Raw genomic sequence first — 26,628 nt, forward strand, 5'->3', positions numbered from 1 at the left:
CTAAAATAATCTTATATATCACACACACACACACAAAAACTTTTTCTAGGGCTGTGAAACAAACTTTATGCAACAAAACTTACTTAAAAATGTCACATTTAAAGCTATGTATTATTGACTGGGCGTGGTGGCTCACACCTGTAATCCCAGCACTTTGGGAGGGTGAGGGGGGAAACATCATCTGAGGTCAGGAATTCGAGACCAGCCTGGCCAAAATGGTGAAACACTGTCTCTACTAAAAATGCAATAATCAGCTCGACGTGGTGGCTCACGCCTGTAATTCCAGCTACTCGAGAGGCTGAGGTGGGAGAATCACTTGAACCTGGGAGGCAGAGGTTGCAGTGAGCTGAGATCATGCCACTGCACTCCAGTTTGGGCAATGGAGCAAGACTCCATCTCAAAAAAATAAAAAATAAAAATAAATAAAGCAAGCTATGTATTTTCATTATGTACAGGCATCTCCTGCTTAATATAAGTAACCTGTAAAAATGAAAATTTGCTGTGTGAAAATGCTAATAGAACTCATGATACACCTCAGTCAAATCCCTTAATTTCCTACAAAGACAATGGAAACGCAATATAACTATCATGCTAGAATGTCAGATGCTTGAAACATCTCTTGGTAATCAAAGTTGCTTTGTGTGCAGTAATATCTTCTCTTCCATATTTGTTTTTCTCACACATACTCACGTGGCTTTCTTCTGTACAGTTTTAGACACTTGCTGTACTTTTTTGGGACTTGCACAACACTAGGTAAAAACAAAGTCTAGACGTGGAAGATACTATGAAAATGCATTAAGAGCACATGCTGGAAAGTGGAAACAGCTGGAAACTGGTCACACATTTCCCCTATACAAATATCAGCTACAAGATGTTGCAAGAGACAGGTAAGATATGAAGTTTTGAGATTGTTTTAGCTTTCTATCACTGCAAATTCAGTGGCTTCAAACAATACACATTTGTTATCTTCGGTTCTATAGGTTGGAAGTTGACACTGAAACTGGCCCAACTGGCCCACAGAACCGATGTTTATCATTCCTTTGAATAAAAATAGAAATTGACCCTCCTGGTCTTGAAACTTGAGAACGTTCATTTGTCTTATCTGAGGTCCTTTCTTCATTTGTCTTATCCGAGGAAAAGCTAATGGGAAAACCCATCATAAGTTCTCCCAAATAGTATTAAGGAGCTGAAACTTACCAGATCACTGCATCTGGACCATGGGAGTCTGGACCCCTCACCTGTTACTACTACTGCCTATTTGATCACCTGCTTCCTGTCGATCAACTCCTGCCTTACTCCTCCCTAATTCCTGGCTTCCCACACATGTTTACATTTCTTCCATTCCATAAACCCCCATTTTTGAGACTGATCTCCCATCTCCTGGGCTGCAGCACCCGATTAAATCCTTCCCTGACAACACTCGTCTCAGTGATTGGCTTTCTGTGCATCAAGTTGCAGGACCTAGACCAGACCTCTGGTGTTTCAGTAACAAGTGTCATGGGACTGAAATCAAGGTGTCAAGGGGTCAGCAGGGTTGCATTCCTTTCTGGAAGCTCTAGAGGAGAATCTGTTTCTCACCTTTTCCAGTTTCTGGAGGCCACCCGCATTCCTGGACTCATTCTCTCTCCTGGCTCCCTCAGTTAGAGGAAGAATCGCTTGGCCAACCAGCAGTGGCAGGTTGAGTCTTTCTCACATCTCCCTCTGATTCTCCAATTCTGCCTTCCTCGTTCACTTTTTTTTTTTTTTTCCGAGACAAAGTCTTACTCTGTCACCTAGGCTGGAGTGCAGTGGTGCAATCTCTGGTGCATCCTGGGCTCAAGCAATCCTCCCACCTCAGCTTCCCGAGTAACTTGGATTACAGGTGTGCACCACCATGCCCAACTAATTTTTTTTAATTTTATTTTTTGTAGAGACAGGGTTGCACCATGTTGCTCAGGCTGGTCTCAAACTCTTGGGCTCAAGTGATCCACCTGCCTTGACCTTCCAAATTGCTGAGATTATAGGTGTGAGCCACCATGACTGGCCTCCTTCCACTTTTAAGGTCCTCTTCCTTTTGGAAGAAATCACCAAATTATCAGGGTAGGCCCAGTGTAATCACAATGAAATCACCCTTGTGATTACATTGGGCCCACCCACATAATCCGGGATAATCTTCCTATTAAGGCCAGGTGATTAACAGCTTATCTATAACCTTACTTCCCCTTTGCCATGGAAGGTAACATACCCACAGGTTCTGAGGATTAGGGCACGGACATCTTTGGGGTGTCATTATTCTGCCCACTGTAGTTATTTATTTATTTTTGAGACAGAGTTTTGTTCTTGTTGCCCAGGCTGGAGTGCAGTGGCGTGATCTTGGCTCACTGCAACCTCTGCCTCCCGGGTTCAAGCGATTCTCCTGTCTCAGCCTCCCGAGTAGCTGGGATTACAGGCTCCTGCCACCATGCCTGGCTAATTAATTTTCTCTTTTTTTTTTTTTTTTTTTAAGTAGAGATGGGGTTTCACCACATTGGCCAGGCTGGTCTCAAATTCCTGACCTCAGGTGATCCACCTGCCTCGGCCTCCCAAAGTGCGGGAATTACAGGCGTGAGCCAGTGCGCCCGGCCTACTGTAGTTATTAAAATGCAAAACTTTTCAGAAAAAAATGTTACGTGGGCAGACATTTCTGCTGGATATGCCTAGCCATAGTTTGTTTTTAAAAACTCAGATGCTTTTTCAAGTAAAAGTGAATTTCAGCTAAAGTTATGAAACAATGGCATTACTGTGGTTGTGTAAGCAGGACTGGAACTGTGAAAGCTATTAATCATTTTTCCTGTGATATGTGTTTTAGTTTGCTAGGGCTGCCATAACAAAGTACCAAAAACTGGGTGGCTTAAACAACAGAAATTTATTTTCTCTCAAATCTGGAGGCCAGCCGTTGGTTGGAGTTCAGAGTTTGGGCAGGCTTGATTTCTTCTGAGGCCTGTCTCCTTGGCTTGCAGATGGTTACTGTCTCCCTGTGTCTTCACAGGGTCTTTCCTGTGTATCTGTGTCCTAATCTCTTCTTCTAAGTGTTACAGGTAGTCAGACAGGCATGAGAGGGTTCTTCCCCCATCCACTAGGAATGTCAGGTGATGGTTCGGCAGTGACCACATTACTTCTCTAAAAGTGATCAACTGGCAGCTGAGGCCAGGGAGGGGCCATTTCCTGATGGCCCACACCTGCTGCACTCAAGTGTTAATTGAATGCAGGTGCCAAAGAGATGCAAATTCCTGGGTATGAACATTAAGGACAAAATGGTGGAGTATGACCTTCCAGGGGCACACCACCAGAAAAGGGAAGAAAGCCTCAGACGGGCATGTGTACAGCTGCCTCAACACTGTGTGTGCTCACTTCCCAAGTGTAAGGAGGGCGCTGTGTGTGTGCAGGCAGCCCACCCTAAGGGAAGAATCATGGGAAAGGGGCCAGCCTGTGAAATCCTCGCTAGGTTCAAAGTTAAACACTGCACTTGGCCTTCAGGTGCCCACTTTTCCAAGTGAACTTTCCTTTCTTTCCTGCTCTAGTTAAACCTTTTTAAATAAACTTCCATTTCTGCTCTGAAACTTGCCTGATCTCTTTTTCTGCCTTATGCCCCTCAGTCAAATTCTTTCTTCTGAGGAGGCAAGCATTGAGGTTGCTGCAGACCTATATGGATTCGCCACCGGTAACTCAGATACCTTCTATGGGTGACACAAGGACAGCAGTCATATTGGATGAGGGCCTACACCAATGACCTCATTATCCTTAATTACCTCATCAGAGATCCGATCTCCAAATCTAGTCACTTTCTGAAGTATGAGAGGTTAAAATTCCAACATACGAATGTTAGGGGAAACAACTTAGCCCCTAACAAGATCTAACACATTTAATGATTCACTTGTAAAAGACTCTACATTAACAGAAGACCATTGGTAAAAATAAAAGTGGGGAGAGTGGGATACAACTGATACACGTGTACTCATTGACAATTACTCTCAGGTAGAATTTTTTCTACAAAAATGGTGATTTATTTCACTTTAACATACAATGGTAGATATATTGGGGATCATCAAATTTTTAAAAATTTTTGTTGGGCTTACTTTACATATTACAATACTAATGTAAGCTTATAAACTCTTCCATTTCAGTGAAGGAAAGGGATCCAATTGACACCTGCTAGCAGCTTGGCTAAGAATGGACATTAACATTGGACAAAACATTGAAAATATAAAGTACTTTTCTCCAAATGTGTATAAAAGTTTTGAAACAAAATCACTGCCTGCTCCACAGGACAGACAATTTGAATTTCAAAAATGCTCCAGGCCAGGAATTGCATAACCCTGTGTAACAATACTTATAATACAGCTTAACAATATTTTATCGAAGACTTTTTCATTTGAGAGTTTAAAAAAACTGAAGGAAAAGAAAAACAGTAGCCAAGGAACTGCACAACCAAAAAATGAAAATTATATAAAATATTTCCACCACTATTTAAATGCCAAATTTAATCAAGCAATAGTAAAAAAACAAAACAACATAATAATACAACCTTCTGTTTAAAATAACAGCACTGTTCCACCTCTCTTCCATTGAATTTTACATATGAACAGACTATATATACTGGTTTTTCAGAGAAATGTCCATTTGGTCTGCCACACCTGTTGGGCTCATCCTAAGTCCTCTCATTGTCTTCAGAGGACTTGCAACTCCATGCTGTTTCTGTATTTCCAGCCTTCCGGGTTAGGTGCAATGTCTCAAGTATAATACATTTCTCCCTTTTCCTTTACACAGTGCAGAGTATATGGGCTTAGGTTATGTAGATTCCGTTTCACTCCAGGTCACTGTCTTTCTCTAAATTCAAGGCGGTATTCAATGGAGTGCAGTAGTTCGGCTTGTCAGAAGGTACATAGCCTGGCAGACACAAACACTTGTAGGAACCTTCGGTGTTAATGCACTTGGCATTCTTGCAGAGAGACATCCGGTTGTTCAACTCATCGCATTCATTTACATCTGCAATAAGTCAAACCATGCAGGGAAACAATCTTTGATATTGCTCTGTGAGGACACATAACCTACTTGAGGCTTACCTGAGCCATCGAGGCAGCCTAAACGCTGCCCATCCCCCGACCACCCCAAGTAAGCAAGCTATCTCCACCTTGCTTCAACCACAGACAAGATAAAGAGGACTTTTTAGATCTTAAAGAGGTAGATTATCAGGGAAGTCCTAGGACTTCTTTCCCTGTTATCGAGCACAGCATGAGCATTTTGTGAGCTTGACCTTTTCTAGTAGAACCTCAAGAAAGTTAGAGGAATTAAATTACTTCCAAATTCCTTCCCATAGGTATGGAGGAACTGCTAGATTTGTCAAGAGGAGCCAGATACCTAAGCAGAGACCTCTCCATACAGCCTCTCTAAAGCCTTCCCTAACATTCGCAGACCTCTTTCTACATGAGATCCATTTACGCTCTCACTCACTTGAAACATCTGTTAAGAACCTAGGTTACCTATTTTAAAGACATGCCGTGGATTAAAACTCACAAAAGCAAAGTGGGCAAAAGGACTGCTTCAAGAGGAAGCAGAGGCCAGTCGCGGTGGCTCACGCCTGTAATCCCAGCACTTTGGGAGGCCGAGGTGCGCGGATCACGAGGTCAGGAGATCAAGACCATCCTGGCTAACACGGTAAACACTCGTCTCTACTAAAAATACAAAAAATATTAGCCGGGCCTGGTGGCGGGTGCCTGTAGTCCCAGCTATTCGGGAGGCTGAGGCAGGAGAATGGCGTGAACCCGGGAGGCAGAGCTTGCAGTCAGCTGAGATAGTGTCGCTGCACTCCAGCCTGGGCGACAGAGCGAGACTCCATCTCAAAAAAAAAGGCCGGGCGCGGTGGCTCAAGCCTGTAATCCCAGCACTTTGGGAGGCCGAGACGGGCGGATCACGAGGTCAGGAAATCAGGACCATCCTGGCGAACACGGTGAAACCCCTTCTCTACTAAAAAATGCAGAGAAACTAGGCGGCGGGTGTCGGGGCGCCTTGTCAGTTCAGCTACTCAGGGGCTGAGGCAGGAGAATGGCCGAAACCCGGGAGGCGGAAGCTTGCAGTGAGTCGAGACGGCCACTTGGACGCCAACTGCGTCAAGCCTGGGTGACAGAGCGAGACTTGGTCTCAAAAAAAAAAAAAAAAAAAAAAAAAAGGGAGAAGGAAAAATAAAAAGAAACTTGTGGCAACAGGCTCTGAAGACACTACTAGGTCACCCAGAGAAGGTTAAACGTATATTTCCCGTTCTTTTCAATGTAAGAGGCGGGGCAACATGACATTGGGAGGAGTTTCATTCAAATGGTTACTAGGAAGCTGTACTTTTTGCAGATGTCTACACTCCCTTATGCTAGTGTCACGTATTCAAGGAAATCATTACTTGCTGCAGTCAAAAGCTAAATTTAAGAGTCAAAGTGATTATCTGGGATATTCCGGCCTTTCCTCCAATATTTACCACTATTTGGATTCTTTTTTTTTTTTTTTCAATCCTCATTGTCCTAAATGGAACACCAACTCTTTCTTTTTAAAAAGAATTGTGGTAGGCTGGGTAAGGTGGCTCACACCTGTGATCCCAGCACTTTGGGAGGCCAAGGTGGGCGGATCACCTGAGGTCAGAAGTTCAAGACCATCCTGACCAACATGGTGAAACCCCCGTCTCTACTAAAAATACAAAATTAGTCACGTGTGGTGGTGCAAGCCTGTAATCCAGCTACTCAGGACGCTGAGGCAGGAGAATTGCTTGAACCTGGGAGGCAGAAGTGGCAGTGAGTCAAGATCACCCCACTGCACTCCAGCCTGAAAACTCCATCTCAAAAAAAAAAAAAGAATTGTGGTAAAATATACAGAACATATTTACCATTTTAACCATTTTTAAGTATACAGTGGCATTAAGTATATTCATATTGTACTTAATGTACATCCCCAGAATTTTTCTTGTCTTCCCAAACTGAAACTCAGCAAATCTATCTTAAATGTTCTCTACTGACGGAGGTATGGACATGGGGGTGTCAGGAAAAAATTAATGTCCCTTACCAACACAGGTCATCTTGGCTGTATCCAAGTGATACCCATCAAAGCAATCACAGGTGTAACCTTCCTGGACCCTCACACAGCGACCATTTTCACATCCATTGAGGATGCCGCATTCCTCAGCCTGTAACTCCTCAAAGCTATTTAGAAAACCTGAAAAGGAAAGGGCAGAAGCCAAGTTAGACCTTTTCAATGTCCTACACCATTTTTTAAACGATATTTAGATGATGGTTCATTTTCTAAATAGACATATATATGTCCACATATATTTCAGACATCTTAAAGTTAGCATTAGAAATGCTGAACGTAGCTGTGTAAAATAGCATAAAAATAAAAAAATTGATATATTTTGTGCAGAGTAGCCTCATATTTTGAATTCTGATGTTCTACGTTAAAATCACATAAAATGAAAGCAAGTACAGTTTTTGTTTTTGATCTTAATTATTAAAAGTGTTCATCCAAAGTTACAAACTTCCTGAGTTCCCAGTAGGGCAAATGTCAGATTCTCAGGACAAAACTGACAGAATTCACTATTGGAGTCTAGTAAGCATTTGCTAAGAACGTCTGTAAGAGTGTAAGGCAATACATTTTCAGCTGGAGTTTGTAAGACCAGGGAGAAGCAGGCTGGCCTTGTCATGTGTTTGTTTGCTCTGGCTACGGAATGAGCCTTACAAAAGGGCTGCCAGGGGATCAAAGGACAAATTCAGTAAAAGGGCCTCAAAACATCCTGATAAATGAGAAAGAACATCATACTTGTGTTTAGAAAACCAAAAGTCTGGGCTCATGCCTATAATCCCAGCACTTTGGGAGGCTAAGGTGGACGGATCACCTGAGGCCAGGAGTTTAAGACCTGTGTGGCCAACATGGTAAAACCCTGCCTCTACTAAAAATACAAAAAATTAGCTGGGCATGGTGGTGGACGCCTGTAATCCCAGCTACTCGGCAGAAGAATCGCTTGAGCCTGAGAGGTGGAGGTTGCAGTGTGCTGAGATCACAGCCACTGTCCAGCCTGAGCAACAGAGCGAGACTCTGTCAAACAAACAAACAAAACAAAACAAAAAACAAAAGTCTTTTTTTAAGGAAACAAAGAAACTCTTGTTTGGCTCTTTTATAGTTTAGATCTCTTAAAACCAAGTCAGAGCTAGATTTTAGAGTTTTTGTGATATAAAAACAATTTAGCCAGGCATCAAGAGTGTTTAGCTCTCATTTTGCAGAGGAAAGTTCTAAACATAAATCCACAGTGACCCAACACACTGTCATGTGGCCTCTCATCTCCTCTCTCTTCCCAATAGTACCACAAAGTAGCTTCAAAAAATAAAAAAATATGGCTAGAACTTTCTATCTGGCCTTTGAAGTAATTCTCCAGTGGAACCGCAGGGGGCAGCAAAATATCATTGCTTATGGAGGGCAATAAGGTCTAACTTGGAGGAACTGGACAAGGATATGGAGTTTGGTCTTGTTGGTCACCAAAAAGCAACCAACTTAGCCAGCTTTTTTTTTTTTTCTTTTTTTCCCTAAACACGGAAATAAAGACTTACTTCTCTTAACAACAACAAAAAAGAAGTTTCAACAATGACTAAAGTGCCTGGGGTCAACATGGAGACAAATTTGGTCAGAGTTTCTCTTATATTCTAAGATTAGGTGCCCTGAGGGGAGATAAGTGAAGAAGAAACTTTAGAGCATGCCCTTCAGAGAAGAAAGTGGGTTTTAGATATGATCTAAAAATATACAATAAGTGAATGTTAAATTATCTTTTTGGGTAAGAACAATACACTGGTACTGGGGGACGTGAGTTCCCATTCCCATTTCACTATGTGTACATTATAAACTTGGGCAGAAAGCTTATTTTTCTCACTTATGAAATAAAAGCACTGAATTTTATGATCTCTAAAGCCCCACTCAATTATAGGTTTATTTTGTGGAAATGAACCATGGGATTTGAATCAGAGGAACTGGGTCTTCTGCTCATGCCTGTGACCCTGGCCAAGTCACTTGATTTTGCTGAAACCAGGTTCCTCATTTAAAAATAGAGAAATGATGCTATGTAGAATGGCAGACCCAATGTTGAACACAATGTCTGCACTCAGTAGGAAGTATTTTGTAATGAATGAACACTTTTCTACCTTGTAAAGACTAAATGAGATTTGGCATAATTTTGGGGGATAAAAAAGAAAATATGGTACATATACACCATAGAATACTATGCAGCCATAAAAAGGAATGAGATAATGTGTTCTGCAGGAACATGGATGGAGTTGGAGGTTATTATCCTTAGCAAATTAAAGCAGGAACAGAAAATCAAATACCACACGTTCTCACTTGTAAGTGGCAGCTAAATGATAAGAACTTATAAATACAAAAAGGGAAACAACAATGACTTTCCTCACAGAATTGGAAAAAACTACTTTAAAGTTCATATGGAACCAAAAAAGAGCCCGCATTGCCAAGACAATCCTAAGCAAAAGAACAAAGCTGGAGGCATCATGCTACCTGACTTCAAACTATACTACAAGGCTACAGTAACCAAAACAGCATGGTACTCGTACCAAAACAGAGATACAGACTAACGGAACAGAACAGAGCCCTCAGAAATAATACCACACATCTACAACCATCTGATCTTTGACAAACCTGACAAAAACAAGAAATGGGGAAAGGATTCCCTCTTTAATAAATGATGCTGAATAAATGATGCTGGGAAAACTAGCTAGCCATATGTAGAAAGCTGGAACTGGATCCCTTCCTTACACCTTGTATGAAAATTAATTCAAGATGGATTAAAGACTTAAATGTTAGACCTAGAACCATAAAAACGCTAGAAGAAAAACGAGGCACTACCATTCAGGACATAGGCATGGGCAAGGACCTCATGACTAAAACACCAAAAGCAATGGCAACAAAAGCCAAAATTGACAAATGGGATCAAATTAAACTAAAAAGCTTCTGCACAGCAAAAGAAACCACCATCAGCGTGAATGGGCAACCTACAGAATGGGAGAACATTTTTACAATCTACCAAATTTACAATTTTACAATCTGACAAAAGGCTGACAAAAGGGCTAATAATCCAGATCTACAAATAACTTAGACAGATTTACAAGAAAAAATCAAACAACCCCTATCAAGAAAGTTGCAAGATATGAACCAGTGACACTATCCAAAGCAGACATTTTATGCAGCAACCAGACACATGAAAAAATGCTATCATCACACTGGCCATCCAGAGAAATGCAAATCAAAACCACAATGAGATACCATCTCACACCAAGTTCGAATGGCAATCATTAAAAAGTCAGGAAACAACAGGGTGACCTGAGAGGATGTGAGAAACAGAACACTTTTACACTGTAGGTGGGGACTGTAAACTAGTTTCAACCATTGTGGGAATCACAGTGTGCGCGATTCCTCAGGGATCTAGTAACTAAAAATATACCATTTGACCCAGCCATCCTATACTGGGTATCCATACCACAAAGTACAAAATCATGCTGCCACTAAAAGACACATGCACACATGTGTATGATATTGGCAGCACTAATTCACAATAGCAATACTTGGAACCAACCAATATCCATCAATGATAGCACTGGATCAAGAAAATGGGCACATATAAGTGACATGGGGAAATAACTAGTGCAGCCATAAAAAAGGGATGAGTTCATGTCCTTTGTAGGGACAGTGGATCAAGCTGAAAACCATCATTACTGAGCAAGACTACAAGGACAGTAAAACGCAAGAATACCGCACATGTTCTCACTCATCAGGTGGTATTGAACAATGATGAACACTTGGACACTGGCGGAGAAAACATCAACCAGACCGTGGGCTGTGTGGGGTGTGGGGAGGGGAGGGATAGCAATAAGAATGCCTAATGTAAATGACGAGTTAATGGGTACAGCACTACCAACATGGCACAGGTTACATAATGTACCTGCACGTTCTGTGCACAGTACCCTAAAACTTAAAGTATAATATAATAATAATAAAAAAAGAACTTACTCATGTAACCAAATACCACAAAAAAAAAAAAAAAAAAAAAAAAAAAAAAAAAACAAAAAAAAAAAAAAAAAAAAAAAGAAGGAAACAACAGACACTAGTGGAGGGTGGGAGGAGGGAGAGGAGCAGAAAAGGTAACTATTGGGTACTGGGCTTCACACCTGGGTGATGTAATAATCTGTACAACAACCCCCCATGACATGTTACCTATGTAACAAACCTTTACATGTACCCCTGAACCTAAAAGTTAAAAAAATTTGTACCATTAAAAAAATTGAGTAATACATCCATGGCAGGCCCATTTTAAAACTTTAAAGGAGAAAAAGAGTCCCAGCTACTCAGGAGGCTGAAGCAGGAGAATCTCCTGAGCCCATGAAGTGAAGACCAGCCGGGGCAAAAAAGGGAGACTCCTTTTTTCAAAAAAAAAAAAAAAAAAGTGACACCACATACTCAAAGCCAGTTAAGAAACACTGACAAAAAATGAAGTTTAATCTATGACAATGTCTTCAGATCCCATGTATCACAGCAAAATCATTTTTACTTCACAGCTAATACATTTTTTATTATTAAAGAAATTATAAAAAGTAAAACTTGAAACTTCCCACACATCAGGCAGGCTCCCCAAAATACTTCTTTAGGACTCTAAAACAGGTCAGGACACTACAGTCTCTGGTCCAAATCTGGCCTGCTACCTATTTTTGTAAATAAACACAGTCACGCCCATTTGCTGCTGTGCTATCTAAGGGCTGCTTTTGTGAAACGACAGCAGAGTTGAATACCTACAGCAGAAACCACATGGCCTGCAAAGCCTACAGATTTTACCATCTGGGCTGGGTGTGGTGGCTCACACCTGTAATCCCAGCACTTTGGGAGGCTGAGGCAGGTGGATCACAAGGTTAGGAGGTCAAGACCACCCTGGCCAACATGGTGAAACTCCATCTCTACTGAAAATACAAAAATTAGTCGGGCATGGTGGTGCATGCCTATAATCCCACGGTTACTCAGGAGGCTGAGGTAGGACAATCAGTTGAACCCAGGAGGTGGAAGTTGCAGTGAGGCAAGATTGTGCCATTGCTCTCCAGCCTATGCAACAGAGGAAGACTAGGTCTCAAAAAAAAAAAAAAAAAAAAAATTACTGCCTGGCCCTTTATAGAAAAAATGTTTGCCTATTCTCTGCTCTAGTAAATTCCAGTTTTAGAAGTACTGCTCTCCCTAAAGGTAACAGAGATGGTGAACCATAAAGGTGATAAGAAACCTCACTCAGCCTCCATCTATATTACTATCTACCCAACAACGATCATTTTTGCAGCAGGGCCCAAAAGCCCTTGCTGGAGGTCAGAAAACTGGCTGGGAAGGGGGAAATATTTCTCTGCAACTTGTAAGAAATGTAAAGGCTATTACATCGTCCAAGCTGGAGGTCTTGGAACTGCGTCTCAATTTCCTATGTTGCTAAATAGGAAATTGATGTGACATCAACATGTTTATTTCTTAACATTTGTAGTAAATTAAAAAAAGAGCTTTAAAGCAGTGCCAGCATTAAAAAGAAGGTACATAAGCCAGACATTTCAACATGAAAATTCCTGGAATCCAAACTATAATGCCATAGAGGCTTCTGACTTATAGACTGAGTCCTCCCCCCAGGACCCACCAGTGCATGGGATTTTGGTTCTCCATTTGTCCTGCGCTTACTGAGGTTTCAATGCTTTTCATGATCCCAGGCTCTTGCTTACATTTAAGAACAGAGTTATTGAGGAGGTCTAGGGAGGAAAGCTGTAAGCCACAGATTTGTCAGAGTTGCATATAGACTTAACCTGGTATTCCTGATTTATGGGGCAAGCTGGGCTTTCTTTCAACCTTAATAATTCTCCCTTCCTTTTTCCTTAAGTAAACGTTTACCGACCCATAACATATACAGAGAAGCATCAAACCCTGAGTGCACAGTCTTGCTGTGAGTGCCTTCTGGTCCATTTCATGAAGTGCTGCGTGGTTATGTGTTGTGGATGAAAAGAGTGTTGTTCATCTATGGTGTTAGGAGTCAGGACAGTGGTTACACTAGGGAGGGGGGTGGAAAAGGGCACCAGGGGCTTTCTGGAGGCTGGCACTGCTCCTGACCTGGGTGGGAGTTACACAGGTGTGTGTTAATCAGCCTAGCTGGATTAACAGCGTGTTCTTATCATGGACATTTTAAAACATTCTTAATTCTACTAGATAATCAATACACTACATCCTTCAAAAAAAAAGGGAAGGGAGGACAAGCAGGGAATGAAGAAGGGAGAGAAAGGGAAAAGAGAAAGAGAAGGGAAGGAAAAAAAATAAAATCTCTTGATGCAGAACTGAACTAGCTCTTAAATTCAACTAGAAATCTCACGCTGCTGCCCCAGAACTGGGTTCTGGCTGGGATGCTTCGTGCACAGGTGCCAGGGCCCAGGACAGAAAAAAGCTCCATTGCACTTTTCTCTAAAGTCCTAAGTCAAACTCTTTGGTCAGCAGCAATTACCTATCTTAAAAACGTGGTGCAGGCCAGGTATGGTGGCTCACACCAGTAAGCACTTTGGGAGGCCGAGGCGGGTGAATCGCTTGAGTCCAGGAGTTTGAGACCAGCATGGACAACACGGTGAAAACCCCATCTCTACGTAAAAAATACAAAAATTAGCCATGCATAGTGGCACATGCCTGTAGTCCCAGCTACTCGGGAGATTGAGGTGGGAGGATCGCTTGAGCCCAGGAGGCAGAGCTGCAGTGAGCTCTGTGATCATGGCACTGCACTCCAGCCTGGGCAACAGAGTGAGACCCTATCTCAAAAAAAAAATTTGTGGTGAAGCTACATATGTGAGGATGGTCCCTCTGTGAGCTGTGGATGAGGCTCCTGAAATGGGCGTTTCCCTGTTCTTGTTCTTGAAGTGAGACTATCTACTATATACTAATATTTCATTGTGGACCTCCTGCTGTTTCAGACTTCAAATTGTCTGCATTTGAAAAGTCCGATTTGAGCTTGTGTGTTTGTAGGCTTCCTCACACAGCACTGACGTTCTAAAGGGGATCACAATTTGCAGATACACACTCCCACCTCCCCCAGGAAAGCTGTGCTCATTAATCCAGGAAAAGTTGGCACACATTATTTCTTACTCTATAAATCCCCTCACCAATGTATTTTAAAAAGTCATTTCTGACCAAAAGGGCAATTCTTTTCCTACCTCCTACTCTAAAACATGTATAATAATGATCAACTTGTACAGTTAACATTTGCCATTTCCTTGTAGGAAAAAAAGGCTGTAATACAACTGGGCTCTCGTGGAAACCTGGTAGTCCACCACTTAAAGAGCAAAGAAATAATTTTGTTATAGAAAATATAACGATAGACTGGGCACAGTGACTCATGCCTATAATCCTAGCACTCTGGGAGGCCGAAACGGGTGGATCACAAGGTCAGGAGTACAAGACCAGCCTGACCAACATGGTGAAACCCAGTCTCTACTCACAGTACAAAAATGAGCTGGGCGTGGTGGTGCACACCTGTAATCCCAGCTACTTGGGAGGCTGAGGCAGGAGAATTGCTTGAACCCGGGAGGTGGAGGTTGCAGTGAGCTGAGATCGTGCCACTGCACTCCAGCCTGGGTGACAGAGTGAGACTCCATCTCAAAACCTTAAGAAAAATAAATATAACAGTACCTCCACCAGCAAAACTATTCATCAGATGCAATGGTTCTTTTTGTTTGTTTTGTTTTGAGATAGGGTCTTGCTCTGTGGCCCAGGCTGGAGTGCAGTGGTGTGATCTCAGCTCACGAATGATGCAGTGGTTCTTAGACTCACCCGTGCAGAAGGACCGCCCTTGTGAAACAAAGATGGCTGGGTCCCACCCTAGACTTCCTGACCAGCGGGTCTGAGGTGGGAACAGAAATGCTGCATTGTTAACAAGTTGTCACTACATTTTGAGGACCACTGATTAATCTTCAACCACAACTTAGCATCAAAGGAACAAGGTCATTTTGCTTACGGTCTTGGATGAAGTAGGGATCGGCTTCTGGAGCATACTGTTCACTGAAGTCAACCAAGGCGTCCCGTCCATATGGCTGCCGGCGTCCCGTCACAGGGATGTTACACAGCTGAGCATAGTCATCTAAGGAGTGGACAAGCAGCGTGAGGCCCCATCACTGTTGGCTCGCACCTGCCCCACCCCCTCGCAGCTCAGAGCGACGGGAATCTGCAGCCGCACCCTTCCACGTGTGCCTCTATCTCCTGCGTACCACGGAGCCTGGAAAGTGTCTGAATATCTTTTGATGGGAATTTTATACATCCTACAGTGACTGCTGTAGAGCATAATTCAGGTTCCAAATTGAAGATCAAAAATATTAGCTCAACAGTGGGTACACCACATCCCAGAGCAGTAAAGGGCTGAAAAAACGGAGCCATCTGAGAGTGCTTCAGGCCTTTTGGAAGGATGGCTTTATCTAAACCCATCAAGAGTTATCATCAAAAACATTTTTAAAGTAGAAAGTAGTCATTCTGACAGAGTGGTGCCTTTTCACTCTCTACAGACAGGAAAAAATGTATCTCTGGTGTCCAAAAATGATACAGCACCAGGCAAGGATGCTGCTTAAATTTAGTAGCCACTATTATAACTCTACAGTCCCTCTGGATAGCATTATAGCAATGCTGAGAGTCATAATAATCACGATAACAAGAACAGCAGTGGTATAAAGATAATAAGAACAGTAGTGTACTCCTGGATTAGTGAGCACAGCTTTCATGCAGGAGGTGGGAGTGTGCTACATATTGTTCTAAGCACTTAATATACACCAATGCACTAAAACACTCACACCACCCTATGAAGAGGTTGTACCATCTCCATTTTACCAGTGAGGAAACAAAAGCACAGAGAGGTTACATGACAGCTGCTGTGTGGCAGCACATGGTTTGAAGTCAGAAATGAAGCTTCAGAGTGCAGTTTTCACATTTGTCTCTCCTGCAATGATCTCAGCTCCTTTGAAATTCCTGTCCTTAGCATCTCTGCACCGCAGCTAGACTCATCTGTGGTTTCCACGTCGTGAGGCCGTATCGCTCTTCCACACTGGTCAGCCCCATGGCCCCCTGACTCCTAGACTCCCCTTTACTCCTCCCCCTAGGACCCACCAGTGCATGGGATTTTGGTTCTCCATTTTGTCCTGGGGTTACTGAAGTTTCAATGCTTTTCACGATCCCAGGCTCTTGCCTACATTTAAGGACAGAGTTACTGAGAAGGCCTAGGGAGGGAAACTGTAGAAAGGACAACTTCATGTTCTGAGTATGTTCCAGAAAATACACTCTCCAAAGATACATGTAGCATCTGGCGAAATTCTGGGGCTCCACGGATGTCAACAGCTCTGTTAGGACTGTGAGGTGCAGGCAAGGCTACAGGCCCCAGGACCAGATGGACATGAGTGTCCTGGCAGTCACACAAGGCAATGGCCGCATTTGCCTGGAATTTTCCTCTATTGTGTTTATTCTTGTAATATTCAAAAAACAAAACAAAACAAAACAAAACAACAAAAAACACCACTAAGGCAATACTGTGAACCCTGAAGGCTTTCTTTTATCAGCTCCTACTTAAATGACTGGAGGAAGGAGGGTGAAGAATGAAAGGTGTGTGTGTACGCATGTGCACACGTGCACACACACATTCTCAGGATTGCCCAAAGCAAGTGTAAGGCCAGAAAAGACCTTGAACCACTGGATAGGGCAGGATTCTGGCTTCCCTGTCTAAAATTCTCCTTATGTGGAAGCATTCCAGGAACAACATTCAGACTCCAGACATCCCAGCACTTTTGCATGAAACCATTCTGTGTGAAATATTAATTTCATTAAGGAAATAGCCGAACCTGGAAAAAGATTCTTGACTCGAAAGAAAAGAACTACTTCAAACAGAGAGAGCACAAATGGCTGTCAGTTCTGCTTAAAGTTTGAAAACACAGAATTAAGGATTTGTTTGCAAGAGCAAAATTGCTGAAATGTTTATAAGTTTCAAGAACTGAGGTCATCTTCTCCCATGATTTTTTATATACATTTGTTGTACATCTGAAAGAGAGACTTGTTCCATATTTTATATTCAAGCCACAGTTGTGATCTAGAGGAGATATTAAAATGAATTAATCCTGGTACTTATTTTAATAAAATTTTATTTATTATTTTTTAAAGAAAGGGTCGGCTGGGCACGGTGGCTCCCACCTCAGGCCGAGGTGGGTGGAACACAAGGTCAAGAGATGGAGACCATCCTGGCCAACATGGTGAAACCCAATCTCTACTAAAAACACAAAATTAGCTGGGTGTGGTGGCATGTACTTATAGTCCCAGCTACTCGGGAGGCCGAGGCAGGAGAATCACTTGAACCCAGGAGGCAGAGGTTGCAGTGAGCCGAGATCGCGCCACTGCACTCCAGCCTGGGTGACAGAGCGAGACTCCATCTCAAAAAAACAAAACAAAACAAAACAACAACAACAACAAAAGGGTCTCGCTCTGCCACCCATGCTGGAATGTGGCGGCACCATTGTGGTATCGTGGTTCACTGCAGCCTCAAACTTCTGGGCTCAAGCAATCCATTTACCTCAGCCTCCTGAGTAGCTGGAACTATAGGCACGAGCCACCAAACCTGGCTAAGTTTTGTATTTTTTGTAGAGACAGGGTCTCGCTATGTTGCCCAAGCCGGTCTCAACTTCTAGGCTCAAGCCTAGAAGATCCTACCAACTTGGCCTCCCTAAGTGCTGGGATTACAGGTGTGGGCTGCTGTGCTTGGCAAAGGTACTTATTTTATAAAGCAATATCCAGAGGTGGCTGAGCATCCTGCTGGATGCCTGTTAGCTGTCAGAGAAGCTTTGCTGAGACTTGAGGTCCAGGGATGTCGAATGCCATGATCAGGGCCTGGCCAGGGCAGCCACCTTCAATCCAGTGCACTCCCCTAGACATGCTTCCTCCATCAAAGAAATGAGATGGGCTTGAGTCTCTAAGCTGTCACTCTACAGCAATGCCAGAGGGAAAGACCGAACATGACGCTGAAGAGGAAGGGCAGGTTCCTGTTCCTATGCAATGTTTAGGAACAGCTCCCTGCAAAAGGTGGACCTGAACTGAAACTAAGTAGGTATGTAGGAATTATGTTGCAGAAAAAGATATTTTGGATTAATTTTTAAAAGCACATACTCAAAGGCATCAAGAAAGAAAACTAAGTTGTTTTTTGGAATTACCAAATGGTTCCTAAAGAAGTCTTCTGACTAGACTAAGGCTAGGGAAGCGGGCAGTGGAGGGTAATTGGTTGCGGGAGGTATTTCTGGGATACTCTACATCCTCCTTCCTCTCCTTTCTTCCTCTGCCATGCATTTTTTTCCTCTTAAAATGCTAGAGCGTGTTGCGCTTTGCTGCTTCACTTTTCTCTAACACATTCACATTCCAAGCTCCAAGACAGTTTTGGTCAGTGATCAAAACATCCTTTCTGCACCACGTCTTCTCTTTTGTATCTGAAGATGTGCTAGAGTCCTGTCATCACCAGGAAATATATTTTGAGTTATTTTTCTGGGAGCCTGCACAGGTCTGTCCTAATCCATCCACGCTGCCCTTGCCATTGTGCACATGTGCCCTGATTCTCGGCCAGGATCACGGGGTAATGGGAATAACAAGGGCTTCGGAGGTGGAAGCTGGGGCTCAAGTCCTGATTGCACCACTTACTCCCCAGCTTAGCAGTTCTGGGAAAGCCTCAGTTTCCACATCTGTAACACAGGAACAAGAATTCTTGTTTGTCTACATCTGTGTTACTGACATGTAAAAAAATGAGGTAATATTGTGAAACTATTTTTACAATTTGAAGCACCAAGAAAATGGAGAATCCAATTTTTTCTTGTGGGTGACATCGCTAAGTCCCTAGTGAACATTTGGAAATAAATGAAAAAAAAAATTTTTAAAGACAGTATTATAATGAGTGAGTGATTTACATTTTAATGTTAACAAAACATAAAAGCAGTGATCAACAGGCAAATAATTGTGCAGTGAATTAAGAGCAATGGAAGAACAGTCCACAGGTGTTTCTAAATCTCGTTTCAAGACTATTTGGAGTTTTTAAATAGGTAGAGGGAAACTAGCTCAGTAAATAGAGAAGTCTTCCTAGACTTCCTCTCAAACAAGGCACAAAACTTGACTGCCTTGGTAAATTTAATTACTTGGTTGGACAGTGATAAAGTATGAACAACAGCACATTTTAACATTAGATCATCAGGACTCAAAGTACAGGGGAAAAACTGATGTCCAAGAATTTTTAGTACAGGCCTAAATCAGATGTGTCTTACATAGAGAATATGTTAATAGAAGAGAGTAGGTTTATAGAAGTGGATTTCACCATCTTTCAGGAAAGCAATGGGAATATCAGGAAATATTTTAATGTCTTGGGCAAGTCATCCTCTTTAGGATCTTGGTACAGGCAAATTTCTAGCATGTGCTGGACCTCTGAGCACCCCAAGCCACAAGCAGAACCCATTCTAGCTAGGTAGCGGCTTGGCCTTGGTTATCTCTATGACTAGGTCACTGCTAAAGTCCAGCTTGGGGGACTGCATGAACTGTGGTTGGCTGAGAGTACAGAGCCCAAGAATAGCAGATCCCTGAATTATTTCCATAACTTCCTACAAGAACCCACAAGAAACTCTTGGCCGCTACTTCATCCAGCTCAACATGTGGAGATGAACACATTTTCTATCCTTAGAATCTTTGTCTTTCTCCAAAACACCCTTTACTTATGGACATCAAGAACAATTAGTCACCTCCTTGTCTGGGGCTTGGTGCAGAGGAAAAGTTTTTGCTTAGCAGGGCCTGCCCTGGGAGATGCACTTTGGAGACAGTCCCATCTGAGACCCCATACAATGTGTCCATCTGGAATCTAGCCAAATACCAATGGGAAAAGAACAGGAAATGGAACCAGTCACACCTCAAAGATCCTCCCCCATCCACTGCATTCCCCATGCCCCAAGGGCAAATGCTTAGCTCTTGATCAAAGCTATGAAAGATGCACAAGGGATGCTATGGGACACCATCGCTAAGTGGTCTAAACAATATCCAGGCCACTGATCACACTAATTCCCCTGGCATGGCTGATTCATATGACAAATACTGTTGCTTTTCATCTTAAATTGAAAAAAGAAAAGGTTTACAAATGATCCCCTGGAGCCTGTGGGTGTGGGGCCCCTGCTGTTGGCAGCAATGGGAGGAACATTACTATATCCTTACTATAAGAAATCTCCATTCTTGATGACAGACACATGTGCAGGGCAGTCTGGACAGTCACATGTCACAATGCTACCCTAGCATGTGAGGAGACCAGGAGGTAAAGTTTTAATTCTGACTGAGGCAAATTAAATTCAGCTGTTTTTAGAAATGGTAGCGAGGTTGCAATTTCCTTTTGCACACATCAGGGCTAAAAATGCAATGCTCTGAAGTTTGAACTGTGTTATTTTCAAATATAAGAGAAACAAGGACCAATTCTCATGCATTAAGAAAAACAGATCAGTGCTAGGCGCAGTGGCTGACACCTGTAATCATAGCACTTTGGGAGGCTGAGGTGGGCAGATCACTTGAGCCCAGGAGCTTGAGACCAGCCTGGCCAACATGGTGAAACCCCATCTCTACAAAAAAATATTCACAAATTAGCCAGGCATAGTGGCACACTGAGGCTACAGGATCATCTGAGCCCAGTTAAGTCCAGGCTGCAGTGAGTTGTGATTGTGCCACTGCACTCCAGCCTGAGCAGAGTGAGACCCTATCTAAAAAAAAAAAAAAGAGAGAGAAAGAAACAGAAAAGTGGGTCACATTCTACTACTACAATTTCTAGACTAGGTATTTTTCTTACAGGTTTAAACATGGATTAATGACAATGGTGTTTAAAACACACAACTAGGAAACAGAGGGAGGAGATAAAGAGAATGAAATGACTGTCTCCTCCAGTGACTGAGAAGCCAGCATTATAATAGGCACTACTCTGTTTTTCCCCCAAGACAGAGTCTCGCTCTGTCGCCCAGGCTGGAGTGCAGTGGCGCAATCTCGGCTCACTGTAACCTCTGCCTCCCAGGTTCAAGTGATTCTTCTGCCTCAGCCTCCTGAGTAGCTGGGACTACAGATGTGCGCCACCATGCCCGGCTAATTTTTGTATTTTTAGTAGAGATGGGGTTTCACTATGTTGGCCAGGTTGGTCTTGAGCTCTTGACCTCGTGATCCACCCGCCTCGGCCTCCCAAAGTGCTGGGATTACAGGCATGAGCCACTGCACCCAGCCAATGGGCACTTTTCTTTAAACGAAATTAGCAAAAGATACGAAATTAGAAAAATGTTGGCCATTTACAGAACATTCCACTCTGTACCAGTAAAGAACGGTGGAAGAGAGACCTCCGTTGGTATTGCCACAACACTGTGAGACTGGACGTCTGCCTGGGTGTCTGTCCTGCTTTTTATCCCGGAATACATTCCTGCTTACAGTCTCCGGTGAATAGGCAGCAACACTCCTTCCCTGAAACCAAAATATGTGGCGTCGTGACGCAGAATTGGATACACTGCAAACGCTTGGAATCAAGAGACTTGGGTTCTAGTCCTTGTTTCTCCACTTCCTAGTTCCTTGGTCTGGACACGTTTCTTTGAGCCTTAGTTTCTCCATTTACTGCACGGAATTATGGTACTCTTTGCCTTAGCTCTATTACAAGTGATTCATTCATTGCTTCATTCGGCAACCGACTGGCTGATGCATTCCTATAACAAAAAGCTGAGAATATGACAGATAGGGTGGGGTTTGAGAGTACGGAAAGATGTGACAATAGTTAATCAGGGCACATGCAATAACTTATCAGGATCACAGAGGCAATGACTAAAGTCGTCCTGGAAGAGCTGGGAAAGGCTTCAGCTTGAAAACAGCATCTGCAGCCAGGAGGTTAACCAGGTAGAAGAGGAAGGAAGGTAACTCAGAGAGAGTCATACGCATATATAATAGATAAGAAAGCATTAGGGAAGCTAGGCTGGGCACCGTGGCTCACGCCTATAATCCCAGCACTTTGGGAGGCCGAGGCGGGTGGATCACCTGCAGTCAGGAGTTCCAGACCAACCTGATCAACATGGTGAAACCCCGTCTCTACTAAAATACAAAATTAGCCGGGCGTGGTGGCAGGCGTCTGTAGTCCCAGCTACCTGGGAGGCTGAGAAAGGGAAATGCTTGAACTCAGGAGGCGGAGGTTGCAGCGAACCGAGATCGCGCCACTGCACTCCAACCTGGGTGACAGAGCGAGACTCTGTCTCAAAAAANGATAAGAAAGCATTAGGGAAGCTAGGCTGGGCACCGTGGCTCACGCCTATAATCCCAGCACTTTGGGAGGCCGAGGCGGGTGGATCACCTGCAGTCAGGAGTTCCAGACCAACCTGATCAACATGGTGAAACCCCGTCTCTACTAAAAATACAAAAATTAGCCGGGCGTGGTGGCAGGCGTCTGTAGTCCCAGCTACCTGGGAGGCTGAGAAAGGGAAATGCTTGAACTCAGGAGGCGGAGGTTGCAGCGAACCGAGATCGCGCCACTGCACTCCAACCTGGGTGACAGAGCGAGACTCTGTCTCAAAAAAAAAAAAAGAAAGAAAAGAAAAGCAAAGAAAGCATTAGGGAGCTAACTACTGTAGATGCAGGCTACCGAACAATTGAAAACAGAAGAGTTAGCTAACATGCACTATTAAGTTCCTATGTACCAGACACTACTTTTGCATACACTGTTTCATTTAAAACTCAGAACTCTATGAAATAATCGTAATTAGCTCCTTTTGTTTCCAATAAGAAAACTACACTTTTTAATAGCATAACTTGCCTTGCCCAAGGTGAGGTGAGGGATTTGAACCTAAAGTGGTCTATTTGCCAAACCATGTTCTTTCTACTCCACAGCTGCCCTTCTGAAACCCTGGGAAAAAAATTATTAAATACACTCCCTAGACCTTAAGCATCAGGTAAGCACTGAGTTCAGCAATAAGCATTTGTGACTAAAATTCCAGGGAGAGTAATAACCATGAATACTGATGAGCTCAGCTCCACCAGGGGCAGCTCCATCATTAGCAGGATTTATGTTTATTGAATTTGCTCGATTTATTAGGTGAAAGAGATCAAATTGCTTAATGTTCAATTAAATTGTACTTGTCGAGGACAGGGAAGTAATGAAGTCTAAAGTCTTGGCAAGGTTTATATTCTGTGGGACTCCTGTAAATGTTAATACTCTAAGGAGACTCACGGGCCATAGACCAACCACGTTCCCACTCCCAACCTTCACCTAACGTTACCCTTCTCATTTTAGTGACTCCCAGAGTTTCTCAACAGACTGCTGTTTATGTAGCAAGACAAAATGAAGAAAGAGATTTGTTGGATAGAAATATAAAAACAGTGGTTCCCTTTGCATTTTAAAACCTGGATTCAAACATTTATACTATTGTAATAGTATTAAACTGTGCCACACACAATAACCTTAAAATAATGATTGCCAGTGTATCTGGGGCATAGGAAATATATTAAGTCTTATATCCAGGCAATTTCAGAGGAAATCAGGAATGAGACTTCCAAAATTGGTAAGAGACAAGACTGAACAACACAATAAACAAAGAGGCAAATGAAAAGAGGGTTCCACGTGTTAAATTTCCAAACTGATCTACTTCATATTTTTCCAGCTGCAAGGACAGGTAAACCACTTCATTTCCCCTTTCCTGCTCTTTAAATACCACTCTGAAGCAACAATCTGACACGCTGATTTTTTTTTCAATTATACATTACAAAGTACTTTTTTTTTCATTAACCAAGCAAGAATTATTTAAAAACAGGAACTAAGGCCGGGCACGGTGGCTCAAGCCTGTAATCCCAGCACTTTGGGAGGCCGAGACGGGCGGATCACGAGGTCAGGAGATCGAGACCATCCTGGCCAACACGGTGAAACCCCGTCTCTACTAAATATATAAAAAATTAGCCGGGCGATGTGGCAGGCGTCTGTAGTCCCAGCTACTTGGGAGGCTGAGGCAGGAGAATGGCGTAAACCCGGGAGGCGGAGCTTGCAGTGAGCCGAGATCGCGCCACTGCACTCCAGCCTGGGCGACAGAGCAAGACTCCGTCTCAATAAAAAAAACAAAAAAAAACAAAAAAAACCCGGAACTAAGCATGTGCTTAAGATAAGAATAAACGGGAGGCTGCATTACGTCGCCAATGTAGTAAATGCCACTAAATTGTTCTCTTTAGAGTTCTTAATTTCATGTTCTGTGAAGTTCACTACAATTTTTAAAGAGTCAAGAGAAACAAAAAATACAGGAAGGGAAAATATTTAATATGTTAACTGTGGAATTCATCTAACTTTAACTGGCAAAATGAGGCAATAAGACTAGATGATCTCGAAGGTCCTTTCTAGCTTGCAGATTCTATGATTTTGAACGGAAAACATTCTTTTTTTTTTTTTAAAGACAGAGTTTCATTCTTGGGCCCCAAGCTAGAGTGCAACGGCATGATCTCAGCTCACAGCAGCCTCTGCCTCCTGGGTTCAAGTGATTCTCCTACCTCAGCCCCCTGAGTAGCTGGGATTACAGGTGTGTGCCACCATGCCCAGCTAATTTTTTTTTTTTTTGTATTTTTTTAGTAGAGACAGGGTTTCACCATGTTGGCCAGGTTGGTCTCAAACTCCTGACCTCAGGTGATCCACTCGCTTTGACCTCCCAAAGTGCTAGGATTAAAGGTGTGAGCCACCACATCTGGCCTGAGCAGAAAACATTCTTATCATGGACTGTAAAACTCTTGGAGAGACAGTTTGTCTTTGAAACCTATGGCTGTAACATAAGGTAATCACCACTAGATGATGCTGTTACCTTCAGGTGGTGCCCATCTAGATAGTTTCAGAATGATGACAAACACGTAATTTAACAAACTGTAAGCGTGGACAGTCTAATCTTCCCATGTATTATTTTGCTGAGGAAACTGAAGTTTACAGAAATTTTGTGATATTCCAAAGGTCAAGCCAGGATAAATTTTGTTTTCTTCTACTAAAAGTAATAAGTTATTAAATTATAAAGAAAATTGTTTTAATGTATTTTCATCTTGCTTTTTTATTTTTTAAAGCTTCATAGCAGAGAAAGCTGTTCTAATATTTAAGACTCTCTTAATATTCAGAAGTTCAGATCTCAAGGTTCTGAATAACAAAGATACACCACTATCCATTATCATTATTGGAAAAGCAAGTTCTAGATAATTAATGTAATACGAAAATAACACTAAACATAGTCAATGACTAGTAATGAAAATGTATTCCATTCAATAACAGGAAGTAAGACATCACTGCAAAGTAAAAGATGGACTATTTTGAAATCCTGATTCTGTTTTATGATTTCTTTGTATTCTGCCATTTACTTCAATCTGAGATGACTCTCCTCTTTCCTTCCCTTCTGGATCTATTCACTATCACATATAGTCCTAGTAACTTCTGCTTCTGGCAGTGATTTATTTGGAAGGGGCTCACAGATTACCACATGAATGCCATTAAAAGTAATGGCAGGGCCAGGCACGGTGGCTCATGCCTATAATCCCAGCACTTTGGGAGACTGAGGTGGGCAGATCACAAGGTCAGGAGATTGAGACCATCCTGGCTAAGAAGGTGAAACTCTGTCTCTAATAAAAATACAAAAAATTAGCTGGGCATGGTGGCGGGCACCTGTAGTCCCAGCTCCTCGGGAGGCTGAGGCAGGAGAATCGCTTGAACCCAGGAGGCAAAGCTTACGGTGAGCTGAGATCGCACCACTGCACTCCAGCCTGGGCAACAGAGCGAGACTCTGTCTTGAGGGGGCGGGGAGAAAAAGGCAATAGCAAAAACCACAATTACTTTTGCACCAACCTAGTATTTTCTAGAATTGAGCAGTGCACAACCAGCACAACTGTTCACAACAGCTCAGCCTGCCACTGAGACTTAAAGCCCAGAAGGAAGCATAAGGAAGGCTTTTTGTATCAGAAGCCCTCCCAATGAGCTAATGATTTGTAATGTGCTTCTTTCTTAAGGTAGTGGCTACTGATGCTGAGCAAAACAATTACTTCCTAGCTTCTGCTCCCTGCAGATTTGTAAATACAAGAACCTGGTCATTCCAAGAACTTTCTTGATGTTTTTCTCCCAATCATAAGGGGCATAATCTATCTGTGGCATAAAAGGAGAATAAAATTTCCTTCATCCCTCCTCTGCCCGGCTTGCCTGCCCTGGCCATGAGGTCACTGTTTAACAGATATGGGTAGCCAGCAGCTTTGTTCTAGCCATAGTTATATTATTAGGTTCATAAAGAAGACGTCAAAAGAAATTCAAATGTTAAGTTGAATTCAAAACCTCAAACTTAGAACAGTGCTTAAGCAATTATGCACAGTGATTTTCTCAAAGTCAGACTCATCACAGTTCATTCTTCTTAGAGTATACTTCAACTAGCACTATTTTCAAAGAGAAAAAAAGAGCAAATTTTATTTAAAATATGTGAAAGTAGGCTGGGTGCGGTGGCTCACGCCTGTAATCCTAGCACTTTGGGAGGCCAAGGTGGGTGGACTGCCTGAGCTCAG

General features: G+C 42.7%; 1 protein-coding gene across 12 annotated transcripts in view; it reads right to left on the reverse strand.

Moving 5' to 3' along the window:
- Positions 1-3,989: 3,989 nt before the first annotated feature.
- The window catches only part of LTBP1 (latent transforming growth factor beta binding protein 1), a 456,087-nt gene continuing 433,448 nt past the window's right edge, over positions 3,990-26,628 (reverse strand). For all 12 annotated transcript variants that reach the window (XM_017870629.1, XM_017870628.1, XM_017870625.1 and 9 more), the window contains 3 exons: positions 15,047-15,169; positions 7,060-7,209; positions 3,990-5,004 (listed from right to left, as the gene is read on the reverse strand). In XM_017870629.1, coding sequence (XP_017726118.1) covers positions 4,823-5,004; positions 7,060-7,209; positions 15,047-15,169 — 455 coding nt within the window. In that variant the 3' untranslated portion in view covers positions 3,990-4,822. The remainder of the gene's footprint in view (positions 5,005-7,059; positions 7,210-15,046; positions 15,170-26,628) is intronic.

This window comes from Rhinopithecus bieti, unplaced genomic scaffold, assembly GCF_001698545.2.
Source record: "Rhinopithecus bieti isolate Rb0 unplaced genomic scaffold, ASM169854v2 scaffold_5341, whole genome shotgun sequence".
Classification (NCBI taxonomy): Eukaryota; Metazoa; Chordata; class Mammalia; order Primates; family Cercopithecidae; genus Rhinopithecus; species Rhinopithecus bieti.